The sequence below is a fragment of the Perca fluviatilis genome, chromosome 22 (genome assembly GCF_010015445.1).
Source record: "Perca fluviatilis chromosome 22, GENO_Pfluv_1.0, whole genome shotgun sequence".
NCBI lineage: Eukaryota > Metazoa > Chordata > Actinopteri > Perciformes > Percidae > Perca > Perca fluviatilis.
Genome location: NC_053133.1, coordinates 14,717,008 through 14,729,475, shown reverse-complemented (window position 1 = coordinate 14,729,475; position 12,468 = coordinate 14,717,008). Strand labels below are relative to the sequence as shown.

At 40.9% G+C, this 12,468-nt stretch overlaps 2 protein-coding genes across 4 annotated transcripts; one reads left to right on the top strand and one right to left on the bottom strand.

Moving 5' to 3' along the window:
* The first annotated feature begins 2,075 nt into the window (after positions 1–2,075).
* On the top strand, positions 2,076–7,516 carry terf1 (telomeric repeat binding factor (NIMA-interacting) 1). Of its 2 annotated transcripts, XM_039789710.1 has the most exons (10): positions 2,076–2,340; positions 3,104–3,199; positions 4,123–4,250; positions 4,470–4,556; positions 4,671–4,820; positions 6,019–6,125; positions 6,230–6,247; positions 6,374–6,471; positions 6,659–6,729; positions 7,195–7,516. In XM_039789710.1, exons 1-10 carry the CDS (start codon positions 2,157–2,159, stop codon positions 7,354–7,356), a joined length of 1,101 nt encoding a protein of 366 aa, XP_039645644.1. In that variant the 5' UTR covers positions 2,076–2,156; the 3' UTR covers positions 7,357–7,516. The 2 variants fall into 2 exon arrangements, with proteins under 2 accessions (XP_039645644.1, XP_039645645.1); XM_039789711.1 differs by lacking the exon at positions 6,230–6,247 and having other exon boundaries at positions 2,077–2,340; positions 7,195–7,515.
* Positions 7,517–7,694: 178 nt separating this feature from the next.
* LOC120552057 (somatomedin-B and thrombospondin type-1 domain-containing protein) lies at positions 7,695–11,601 on the bottom strand. Of its 2 annotated transcripts, none has more exons than XM_039789713.1 (5): positions 10,777–11,601; positions 9,608–9,802; positions 9,436–9,514; positions 8,691–8,897; positions 7,695–8,526 (listed from the first exon to the last, which is right to left on the bottom strand). In XM_039789713.1, the coding sequence occupies exons 1-5, from the start codon at positions 10,997–10,999 to the stop codon at positions 8,409–8,411; spliced, it is 822 nt and encodes a 273-aa protein (XP_039645647.1). In that variant the 5' UTR covers positions 11,000–11,601; the 3' UTR covers positions 7,695–8,408. The 2 variants fall into 2 exon arrangements, with proteins under 2 accessions (XP_039645647.1, XP_039645648.1); XM_039789714.1 differs by having other exon boundaries at positions 8,721–8,897; positions 10,777–11,599.
* Positions 11,602–12,468: the final 867 nt, after the last annotated feature.

Genomic DNA, 12,468 nt, shown 5'->3' with positions numbered 1-12,468 from the left:
CAACTCAGCAATCTGGCAAGACTGGCTGATAAATGATTTATCACTGGGGAGAAATGTATTCCATTCCATTAGATGCAATTAATGGATCTCCACATTTCTCGTGTGTGCTGCTGCCAAACAGTGTTACTGAACATGAACAGCCGTACAGCCGTACAGCCCTCCCAAACCAGAAGCTCTGGCATGTAACGTCTTTAATGTAAAAAAAAAAAATTCAAATAAAGTTATGCATTATAGTAATGTATTGACTTATTATCACTGTATTATAAAGGTAAAGGTACTTTATTTGTCACATACACGTACATGTAGCGAAATTCATTCTCTGCATTTAACCCATCCCTCAAGGGAGCAGTGGGCAGCCAATGACAGCGCCCGGGGACCAACTCCAGATCTGACCCAGTGCCTTGATCAAGGGCACTGACTGGAGAACCTAGTACATGTTTTTGATGGTGGGGGAAACCGGAGCACCCGGAGGAAACCCACGCAAACATGGGGAGAACATGCAAACTCCACACAGAAAGGCCCCGGAACGACTTGGATTCGAACACAGAACCTTCTTGCTGTGAGGCCACAGTGCTAACCACTGGACCACCATGCTTGTATTAACTGTATCATATGGGGATAGAATAGCATTATTTATTACATCCATTGTGTCACACAGAATTATAATAACTGTCTATTACACAACTGTAAATACATAATGGGTGAGGATGTTTGCATTATTTTTTCCTCATATCCAAAACTTGTCTCATGTGTATTGTAAATTGTAAGCACCTTATAAAAAACAATGCCTAAAAGGTGCCATCTGGAATGTCTGACATTTCTTTCCTTTTTTGTGTAGATCTCTTAAATCTTTTAGAGTTTTTAAGCCTACATACCAAGGACATTTTTAAGTAAAATGAGAACAGACGTCATCACCTACCCATGTTGATAACATATCAAAAGTTTAAAAACTTGAACAAGCTTCATTCTGTGGCAGTATTTTCTAGCCTGGATGCCAGCCGAACTTAGCCCCGCCCACAAAATTCGAGAAGTTCGGTCTGGAGTCGCTCCATTGAGAAGCAATTATTGCCCGAACAGGATCTGTTCGGACCAATCAGATTGTCGGACAGATGATCAACAGTAACAGAATCAACCACGTCACCAAAGAACGCTTGGGTTTAATTTGTTTACAACAGGTGGCTGCCGCTGGAGAATTGAGATGTGTAGATTCCACCATCGCGTCTGTTACAGACGATATCGACAGCGCATTCATTTTAAAATCCTCAGCAGAGGAGCCTCAACAACTGCCCGAAAGCACGGTAGCGTTATATGGTGGAGCGAGATAGAGAGAGACTGGAGAGAGAGAGCGTTATATGGTGGAGAGACATAGAGAGAGACTGGAGAGAGGGAGCGCCGGCGCTAGAACAATGCCGTGAATCAAAGAAATAAAACGTGTTTTCGCCGATCCATCTCTAGAAATGCAACTGTAGCGAGCATGTCACTATCACTAACGTTATCCACATTTATATTTACAAGAAACAAATGTCACAAAGTCAAAAGTCAAAAGTCGGAAGTTAGAACGAATGCATTGTGCAAAGAGTGGTTGCTATGGAGACGATACACAGTGTTGAGTTCTGTTGACAGTTGAGATGAGTTCCGTTGCTCTGATTGGTTGGAGGTCTATCCAATGAATGCAGAGGCATTTTTTTTCCTGGTTCGGTTATATACTGTCTATGGTTAATATATATGTCAGTGGTTGGAACACGCCCCATAATCACAGCCCAATGGAGCGGTTTCAGACTCACATTCTGACTAGAATCTGAGTAGGACCACGTCAGGCTAAGTATTTTCAGCTCAAAGCCCTAAAATGTGCACAGACTATTCCCTGTGTGTTTACATACACATCGCAGCCCAATACAATAACACAACTTTGAAAAAAAAAATACCATACATTTAAGAGTCATGGCTCTGAGATAGTCCAACCTTTTGTCTATTATGAAAAAAAGAAGCTGTAGTTACTCCTCCCAAACGCAAAATGGCGCTATAGGTTGCCAAGCGACAACAAGTTAGCAAACTAAAGCGCGCGGAAATCAAACCCCTTCCAAAGAAGAAGAAGAAATCTAACAGATGTAGATTTACACCTCCTCGGATCTCTGACCAAAGCCGAGAATATAAACATGGAGCCTGAAATTAACAATAAAACTGCTACAGTTGCTAGTTATATAGATGGAAGTGTCCGTTTTGCCCAAGTTACCGCTGTTGCTACTGGGTGGATGTTGGACTTTATGTTTGTAAGTCTGTGTCGACGTTTCAAGGAAGGCAAATTTGATGAATTCAATGAAGCACTTTTGACTTTACAGGGTAAGTTAGTCAAATATAACAAACCATTAACGTTACCTAGCTAACATAAACTACTTATTTAAAGTATCCATGCAGCATTTCTGCCGAGTCCAGAGAGATATGGGTTAAACTAAACAGTTAGCGATAATGTTACAAGTTTTTAAAGTCGTTAACTAGCTAGCTAGACTAACGTTACGTTAATAAGTCGCGCGCACACATGGACAAAGCAGAAACGACCTCTTACCTCGTAAGATATAACTTTAGCTAACTGTATTTGTTAACGTAACGTTACAGTTAACCTATAATGTTAACGGTAAGTTTGTACTATATAAGCAGCACCTATTAGCAGTGTACGAAGACTGCTGAAATAATGTAGAAATAAAATTTGAACGGTGGTGCTGAGGCAATGGAAGGCAATGGAAGATTAAATTAATGCGACAATATAAAGCCATCAGTATGAGAAGATAATTGCTAGCCTCCATGCTAAAACTCTGGGTGCACCTCTGATCCACCTAGCCTATAGTAAATTATGAGTTCCTATAGCTATAACAACATAACTCTATCAATCATTAAAAAAACATGATATACAAAGTATCATACGTGTTACCCCTGGTACCTGCATTGTAACTTGCTATATCTGTAATGAGGAAGGGTAAAAGTTAATTTTGTTACATTAATGTTAACGTTTCTACAGAGACACCATCTTCATATCTTTATAATGTTTCTGAAGACCTAATTGGCTAAAACTGTTTTGTGAATTTGTTTATTTGTGCTTTTTCTTTAGCCATTTCTCAGACTACATCTCTGAAAGGAGACCTTCATGATGAGAAAACAATGATATGTGCCTTCCTTGCAAGAGTCATGCATGGAAAGCAATTGGGTAAGTTGTCGCTGTCAAAAGCTGAATTAGTCCTCTAGGCATCTTTCTACATCTGCATACATTATCTATGTGCAGCAATACTGTTTGGGTGCTTCTGAGTGGAAGTTAGTACTGCAGGGAGGTCAGAACAAAGTAATTTGTTATTCAAACTTTGTCAATTGCATAAAAACACATATGCAATACAAATGTTTTAAACCTCTTTTAGGGCTGGGCGATAAATCGATTTTACTTACTTATCCGTAATCTCCGCTGAAATGACCGGCAGCTCATTACTTCTATTTTTTTTTTTTTTTGATTTTTCCTCCAATTAATTTATTGAAAGCATTTGACATTGACATGCTTTACTTATGTAAAGACATGTTCAAGGAGTTCAGATAGAGCCAGTATCAGGCCTATATTTAGTTCAATGTGTTATGTCACTATTTTTGGTAGCCTACTGTACTTAAATGGCCAGTATTTACTTTATTTTCTTTATTCATTGAAGCCTCTATGTTTACAGGCTTGTGATGATGCGCAATGTGCTATAGGTGCCAAAGAAAATCTATGTTGGGTACTGCCAGTTTGTCATGGTTCATGTGTATAATAAACATTTACACAAAAATCGTGATTCATATTTTTCCCCGTATCGTGCAGGCCTAGTTTACAGTCTAGGCCTGAAGATGTTTACCAGTTGAAACTGATCCCAGCTGACATTCAAGCTCAAGTAAAAATGCATAGATGTCAGAGTCATAGAGACAATGTTTTGATGACATATTTTGCCATAACAACTGTATATCAAAAAAGTAACTTGAAGCTAAAATTCATGATTTAAAACTGTTTCTTCTGCATCTTTACCCTGCATCCGCACATAACTTTAACTGTCCACACACTCAAAAAACCATAATGGTCTGTTTTTAACCATGTAATACACTGTTTTCCACCAGATGTTCTGTTTGAAGAGGATGACCATGTGATGCCTTTGATGTCTGCCGCCAAAATATGGTCAAACCTAGAGCACACTGTGGCAGACGAAAGTTTGTTCACAACCATCACAATTCTTTTGCTTGTCCAGGTAATTGCACACATTATTTGCGGAGTGGAGAATGGCCAGACGGGGCTTTAAATGTGTCCTGGTGTGATTGAATGACTTGAAAGTAATTCTGGAGATTGCTACAGTCTGCTAATAGACAGATATCACCAGTTCAAGGAATAAGCCAGGTTTCAATCCTTATGTCACACAGGGATGCTTTTTCCTAATTTTGATTGTCTGATGCATTTGCCTTGTTCCCAGTCTGTGGCTGTGTGCTTGGAGAAAGGCAAACTATCTTCTGCCTCCTCTGTCCTGAAGTGGTTGGATAATAACAATGAATTCCCACAGGTCTGTATGTACATTACTGTCTCTTTTCTTTTCAAAAGCACAAGATCAATACTGGAATATTTGGTAGCCTAGAATGATTGACTTTAATCTTTAACAACTAACATTATTCAACAGAAAGTGAGAGTTAAGCTGTCGACAATAGTGACACGGAGGGAAACCTACCACCCTTTCCTCATGAGCTTCAGCTTCAGCCGCCTGCTGGAGACAATACAAACTTACTTGGATGCCTACTTGGAGAAGAATCCCTCTGACTACCTACTCAAGGTACATGACCTGAGCCAGTATACTGTAGGTCACAGCCTGATTTTCAAAATGACATTAAGTCACCCCTTCTAAGTTAAGCCTAGTTCATAAAAAGTATCGGCAAGCCTGACAATAGGACCAATCCACCTCTAACTAAAAATGTTGCCACAGATACATTTCATATATGTATATGTATTTGATTGAATGTGTAATGAATAGTACAATCGTACACCACTAGACAAGGATATTTGGACACTGAAATTTTGTGGGGGAAATGATTGACGAGTGCTGTTCAGCTTAGTAAAACATAGTCTCGCTTTGCTATAGACTAAGTGTAACATGACCTTTGAAAATTGGTTGTGCAAAAAGGCAAAGCGCAAGTCTTTGACTGTTACTTGGAGAAATTATTTTTCCAGAGTAGGATTTATTCAGTCTATTCATGATGAGAGTAAACATTTATATATGGCTGGCCCTGCACGACTAATGCCAATGTAAAATTAAGGATCAACTTTGTATGGCTAAAATTGAGGAATGAGAATCGCTGTGCAATACATTATTCTGTCTTGGTTTTAGAGGTGAATGAAAAATATAGTTTGAGTGGTGCTGTTTTGGATGCTTGAAAATTCCACACTAACGCATTATAATTGAGTTTAACTCAATAACATCTGTCCTTTGATCCAAACAAGTGTGAAAACACTTTTTTTGCTGCTTAGCTGTTTGTGAGATGGAGAATATCTTCAGATACTCGTAATTTAATCGGCCAATACGTCAGGTGTCTAATGTTTTGCTCCAGCTAACAGCGAGGTGTAACAAACCGCTGTCAATAAATTTCCTTGATCTTGTGTGCACACCTGTTCAGCTGTGCTCTCGTCCTTCTGATTAATGGCAACTCTGACCAACCGAAGGTGCTGATGTGACATTATCAGTCATAGTTAATTGACAATTTGTCATCAGAATTAGTTGGAAGGGCACTCCTCCTCAGGGCCCAACAGACCTGCTTATTCATGAAAGTTTTAAGAATGATTTACATAGAGGCCGCTGACCAAGGTTGAACTCAGAAGGGTGTTGTAATGACAGGCCTCATTAGTTTTGCTTTCTCATTATAGCAATACTTAAGCCTGGAAGTTAATTGTTTTGGAAGAGGATGAAAAAAGGTAATATTTACTATCATAATTTATGTTAGTCTGTGCTTTTTTTCTTCTGCCTCTTCATCTATCAGGCAGCCGAAATGATGGCGCAGTCCCAGAACATTGAGGGTTTGGAGGACGTGGTGACACAGGACAGCTCTCTCTCAGAAGAAGCCAACGAATCAACCGAGGGTAGAAAGTAGGAAATAACCTGTAACGTCCCCAGTTGTATTTATTGAGATTTGCACATGATCCATATCTGTTCTTTATTAAACAAAATACTTTACATGTATGTCCTAACAGGAAAACACTATGTTTGAGGTTAGTAGAAATGAGTGTTGAAATGTGTCTTTTGCTTTCTCTGTTTGGATAGAGGTGGGAATTTAGCAAACACTAGATATTGGCCATATGTGGGGTAACAAATAATTTCATCACAAACCTACACAGGACAAAACGGAAACTACTGTCGACTAAAATTACGGATGCATGGAAACCTGATACATGCAAGAAGGCTTTTGTCTCACCTCGAAGAATCTCCAAGAATGGTAAGTTTGATCTTTCCCCTGCCTTTGATATTTCTGTTCACAACAAAATGTATTTTGTTTTTATCTGATGTAGCAATACTTTCATTTTCTATCAAATGTGGAAATGCATTCACCAGCACATTGTATTTCATACACATCTCTGAGTGTGAACAAAAGCTAAAGAGAATGTTAAACCTCCCACCATCAGAGTTATCTCAGATGACATCTCGGAAGTCAACAGACACCTTGAAGATCACAAAAACAAGAAAACCACCACAGGTAAGTTGAACCACACAGCTCATGTCCAGTTAATTCATCCCAAATCAAGTGAATATATGAAGCACTCAAATGCTACCTTCGGTTTGGGCTCAGATTTCAGAATTTTCCCCTGCATTCCAATCCCCATACTACCACACTATTTAGTATGCCAGAAAAAGACTTAGGATGTCCCAAATACATAGTATGTCAAATGCAGTATGCCAAAAATACAAGGATATCCTAGTGCATCCGGTCAAATTTTGCAGTATGCAAGCCAGCATGCTTATCCTTTTACGCAGAATATACAGTATGAGGAAGAGGGCCAAAGTTGAAGGCGCAATGTTATGATGAAGTAGTATGTCCCAATTGCATGCATACTGCATGCATTAGTACATACTTTGTAAGGGCAGCAGTAGTATGTACTAAAAAGAAAAACTATGCGATTCGGGACTCTGCATTTAATTCCTTATGTTTTACTTTGTTTAGAAATGGACATCCCAGCTGGACAAATACCTCAAGGATGGAGTTAAACACCACGGCCAGGGGAAGTGGTCTCGCATATTACTGGATTATGACTTTGAAGGACGCACTGGCACCATGCTCAAAGACCGCTGGAGAGTTCTAATGAAGTCAGATAAAGTAGGCTGAAGACGGAGAGTTTAAAATATGGACTTAAATCTTATCAGCCCGTAGTTTAACCCTTGTGTTGACTTTGGGTCAAATTGACCTGTTTTCAATTTTTGATTTATATCATAAAATATGGGACGTAGAAATAAGCGCTGAAAATGTAAAGAAGAAAATTTTTACAATTTAAGACGTTGGAAAAAGCAAAAAAACTGTGAAAAAAAGGCGTCAAAAATGTCGAAAAGAAAGTGTTTTTCAAGGTTGACGGGAAGACAACACAAGGCTTGCTGAAGATCTCCCTTTTGGTTATTGGTGTGTTGCTGCTAGAGACCACTTGAGGGCACTCAACACAGAAGTATTAATTGGCCTATGTATATTCATTTAATGGTTTACAAAATCTGTAAGTGTGCCCCTCTAATTTGTACAGTGTAGCCGATCCTGTGAATGAAACAAGGGATTAGCTTCCTCACTCATTTAACCTCTTTCCATCCTAAACTGATGAAATTGAGCCTTCATGTTGTGGGTGTGTTGTGTTTTGCTGTTGCTCTGTTTTTACCAAAAGAAAATTCATACCACCAGAGGGCACTCAACACAGAACATTAAACTGGGCTGTTAGCATTGCTTCTTTGATAGGTCACACATGTAAAACAAATTATTGTTATAATTTAAGGTTATTATTGCCTGAAAATTTCTTAAAAACAAATAAAGTTTGTTACAATAAAAAAAAATACAAAATCAACTTTGATAGGTACTCAGTGTGTACTAAAAAAGGTGAAATGCTGTACAAGTTACATTGTCTTCACATCATGTGCTGCAGAGTTACACAGAACAATGGAAATGTGCATGGTGATTGCAGTGGTTTGAACATGCTTATAAGTCAATGTGTAGCATATTTATTAGAGATATATTTGCATTGCACCGCCGTCAAGTCTCGAGTCTTAAGTCTCTTCTTCGTGTTGAAAGCCTGCAGCATTTGAAGCGTCTGATCTGAACAAAATATTTCAGTGATGAGGGGAGCTTGGCTGTGAAAAGGGTATTCTGAACATCAGGCGATGTTCTGTGGTGCTTTGTTTGGATCAGATAAAGACGAAGCTGTGTTGTGGTGGACAGTTGCACTGCTGGGTTTTCTGGATCTTCTTCCATGTCCCCCTGCACTGATGGTTCCCCACCGCCTGCCAGTGGAGCAAAGCTTCTCTGCAACACAGTCACAGCCCCTAATGTTTATGGTTTTCACACCACCACATGCACGCATTCACCATCTACAAGTGTAGTGTAGATTGTTTTTATTTGATTTAAATAAATGAAATGTAAGATGCTGTTTTGTCAAATCATTGTCAGTAATCCAGGTTTGTACGAACCTGGGAGAACACATAAACATAACTTCATACTTCTCTGATTCCAGACCGTCTCCTTGGCAGCTGCCGCTATTGTTTCGCATGGCAGGAGGTTCACACACCACACACACTTTAAAGCCTTCCGTTATGTAGCGCATCCAGTGTGTGTGTGGCCGGTTCTCCACTGTACAGTGGGGTGTCCGGGACTCCAGTGTGAATTCCACACAGAACCTGAGGGGAGTAGGAGCAGGGTCACGAAGGTCACAGTCATTCCTGTGATATTAGGACCAGTGAATCAAGATAGAGGACTAAAGCAAATGTACACAATAGGAGGTTTTTTGCTTTACCAGTCAATGTTGTATGGACACACCCTTTATAAAATGGGAATAACAATAATTCATCCAATGGGTGCACGCAATAACTCACCTACTGTCATCTAGACCTTTTGTGCATGTGCTTTTCATGTGACAGTTCTAATTAAAGGATGAGTATTCAATTTCAAAGGGTTGTGGGCATTTACTATATTTAATGGTTTGTAGACAGACCATCCAGGTGAGCAAACATCTAGCCTACTGGTCGCTCACGCACGTGGAGGCAAAGTTGGGCTGTTATCTTTTTCTTTTTTCAAAATACTTTGGTTATCACAGTATTATGTTAAATTGAAGTTAACTCCTGGCAGCATACATGAACTTTTCAACCCTTGAATTTAAAGATGCCTGAGGTGGTTTGCTGTTAGGGAGGCTTCATAGGAACACGATGTGAAACCTACCCAGGGTCTAGGGGGTTTCCATAGTTGTCATGCTTGGGCCTTCCCTTGCCAAACTCCATGCTGGTGATAAATGCAGGGCCTGATAATAGAAAACAATTCAGTGTTTACGTTAGTAACTTCAGGTGCAAAGTAAAAATGCATAAAAATATATGGGAAATATGTATTTGTATACCTGAGTGGAGTCCACAGTGGCGGCCCTGGTGGTCTCTGTACTCCCTGCAGCCGGCTTGTTGCTCCAGGCTGGGACAGGGCTCTCCACTGTTACTGGGCTGCTGCTCAATGTGACGGACACGGACTCGCACTGAAGGCCGGCAGGGCTTGGCACAGCCGCTCCAAAAGCTCCAGTCGCTCACAGCACAGTCCTGAGCTGGATGTTGGCACCCGTATTGTGGGAGAAAGATTATTACAGGATATCCTCTGGCGTAGCAAACAATCAAACTGCTTTGAAACTCACAGATGTTGGACTTAACCACTTGATTTCTTAAGTTCACCCTGTGTGCGGAGGTGACACTTCTGAGTCACAGCAGCCGTAGAACCTTGCAGTGTTCTCGCAGACTGCATAATAACAATGTTCCTTGTGAAACTGTAATGGTGCTAAATATCCAGGAAATAACCTTAGATCAATGAAGCATTGATTGTGACTTGTAGAATTAGTGTTTCCTGCTCTACTACAAGTGGTTTGAGAGTATGCCAAGTGAGCAACCCATTCAATCACCAAGTCCTGTGATTTTCCGTTTTAGGTATTTTCAAGCTTTGATGCATTAAGCATGCAAATGTAGTCACCACCGGCCCGTAACACATAGGCTAGTATTAGGTACGCTCAGCTTGTCTGACTGGAACTGTAATTGCTACAACTACTTGACCAAATCACATTCTTCAAATATTTGTACTAATTCCATTATGTGGGCCAGTCCACTGAAATGAGGTTAGATCTTTTACAGTGTATGGGTTAGACCCTCGAGCAACCTGGGTTATTTGATGAACTGATTATTGCCTTTTTGTGATGTAGCAGCCATGATACATGCTGCAGAAGAAAAAATAATAGTGTTGACATCGCTTGAGGTGCACTGCACAAGTTAGAAGGAGGAGATAAATGTGCACAAACTATTTCACATGCCTTGGATGAATTTGGAACATATCCACTCCTGCCAGCTCTGTGTCATCAGAGATACAGTATGTGATAAGCAGCCCAGGTACTGCAAATAATCTTTCTTCTCCAGATAATCTATCTTTAGCAAGAGCTTGGGTTATCATATAGTTAGGGTGTGTGCCACGAAAACAAACAGTACCTCCACTAGTGATTTATTCACACTGAGAGCAGTCCCACCATTCATCCCTCACCTGGGCACTCTGTGAAGTAGTCGAAGCAGCAGTCCTTGGTCCTGACGCACCCCATGTCGCAGTAGCATGTTCCATACACACGGTCCATCCTCCAGTCAGTGTTCAGACAGCTCAAGTCTCTGCTCCGGCAGCATTTCCCTGCACAACCCCCAAACACCAAGTGGTTCTTTCCCAGAGTGTAAACCACCAGCAGCAAACAGGCAAACTCAACAGAGGATCCCATTCTGATGGGGTCAGGTCAGACCCCTGAAGTAAAACACTAGCCTCTTAGTTGCCCTAATATATAACTTACCACGCTCCTTTTCTTAATATAATTATTCCCTCCCTGGTCCTACTCTATGTCTGTCAGACTCATGGCCGTGAGGGTAGAGGTTGGAATACCAGCCCAGGCAAGACTGTGCTCTGCCACTGGAGCCCTTGTGACCTGGAATTCCTGTGTTCGTCTCCTGTGTCCAGCCCCTCTGTTTCCCTCCAGAAACAGGTCTGCAGAGCAAACTACAGTACAGAATGACCCATTCCAACTCTGATCAGACTTCCATGTCTCTCATATTGTGTGTGCGTCCTCTTCCTCAGAGTTGGTGTCTCTCTCCCTGTTCCTAGCTGAGCACCTCCCTCCAGTCTATTGCACACAGGAGGAGACAATGAGGGCAAGGGAGGGGTGAGCTGTTTTGCCTCCTACTTCTGTTCTCTCTCGCTCTCTCTCTTGCCACTTTCTCACCTGTGTTATTGTTGTTGACCCTTTTTCCTTTCTTACCCTCTTCCCTGCAGATTTACTGTGACCCTGATGCCAGTCTGGCCCAGCCACTCTGTGCCACCCCAGACCTCTGAGTCCCAAAAGAAAGGGAGGAATGTGAGCAGTTGGCAGGTCTCCAGACAATTGTGCCAGGGGGCCCGCTGAGCGTTGTAAAGCCACCCTTTGGTTCTCACCTCTCTCCCTTTTTCTCGTTCTCTTTCAGGTTACTGTAATCTGTCAGAAATCCCAACACTTCAGACATTTTTTTTTTACTTTGTACCTTTATTTGATCAGTTGATTGAGTTCTCTGATATTTTATTTAGCTGTTGACATTTTGGGAAATAGGCTTATTTGCTTTCTTGCCACAAGTTGAAAACCTCTCATATCTGTTCTGTACACTAAATATAAAGCTACAGTCAATAGCCAGTTAGCTTAGTTTAGCTTAGCGTAGCATAAAGACATGGGAAAACAGATAGCCTGGTTCTGTCCAATTTTTTTTTATCTGCCTAACAGCACCTCACAAGTTCACTAATTAATATATTATATAAAAATGTATTTAATCCTTACAAAAACTGAAGTGTAAAAGTACGCTCTACCACCACCAATGTGTAGCACCCACCTGGGTTATGCACGGCAGCCTTACAACGCCAGAGGCTCACCACACATCAGCCCAGTAGAGAGGGAGGGAAAGTCAAGAAATAGTAACCCCCGTAAAACTACAACCTGATATTTTTACACTTCAGTTGTTATACAGATTGAACAAATGAGATATACATGTTAGCTTTAGAATTGCTGGCTGGTAGGTACATTTCCTAACCTGGGGACAAAGCCAGGCTAGGTGTTGTCCCCTGCTATAGTCTTTATGCCAATCCCACCTAACAGTCTCCTGGCTGTAGCCTTATCCTCAGCGTACAGGCATGAAGGTGGTATTGATCTTCCATTTAACTCTTGGCAAGAAA

Coding starts and splice junctions, on each gene's coding strand:
- terf1 (XM_039789710.1), top strand. CDS start 2,157: ATGGAGCCTGAAATTAACAATAAAACTGCTACAGTTGCTAGTTATATA. Junction 4,251..4,469: donor CAATTCTTTTGCTTGTCCAG/GTAATTGCACAC, acceptor CCTTGTTCCCAG/TCTGTGGCTGTGTGCTTGGA. Junction 6,472..6,658: donor TCGAAGAATCTCCAAGAATG/GTAAGTTTGATC, acceptor TCCCACCATCAG/AGTTATCTCAGATGACATCT.
- LOC120552057 (XM_039789713.1), bottom strand. CDS start 10,999: ATGGGATCCTCTGTTGAGTTTGCCTGTTTGCTGCTGGTGGTTTACACT. Junction 9,803..10,776: donor CTACTTCACAGAGTGCCCAG/GTGAGGGATGAA, acceptor GCCAACATCCAG/CTCAGGACTGTGCTGTGAGC. Junction 9,515..9,607: donor CCACTGTGGACTCCACTCAG/GTATACAAATAC, acceptor TTCTATTATCAG/GCCCTGCATTTATCACCAGC.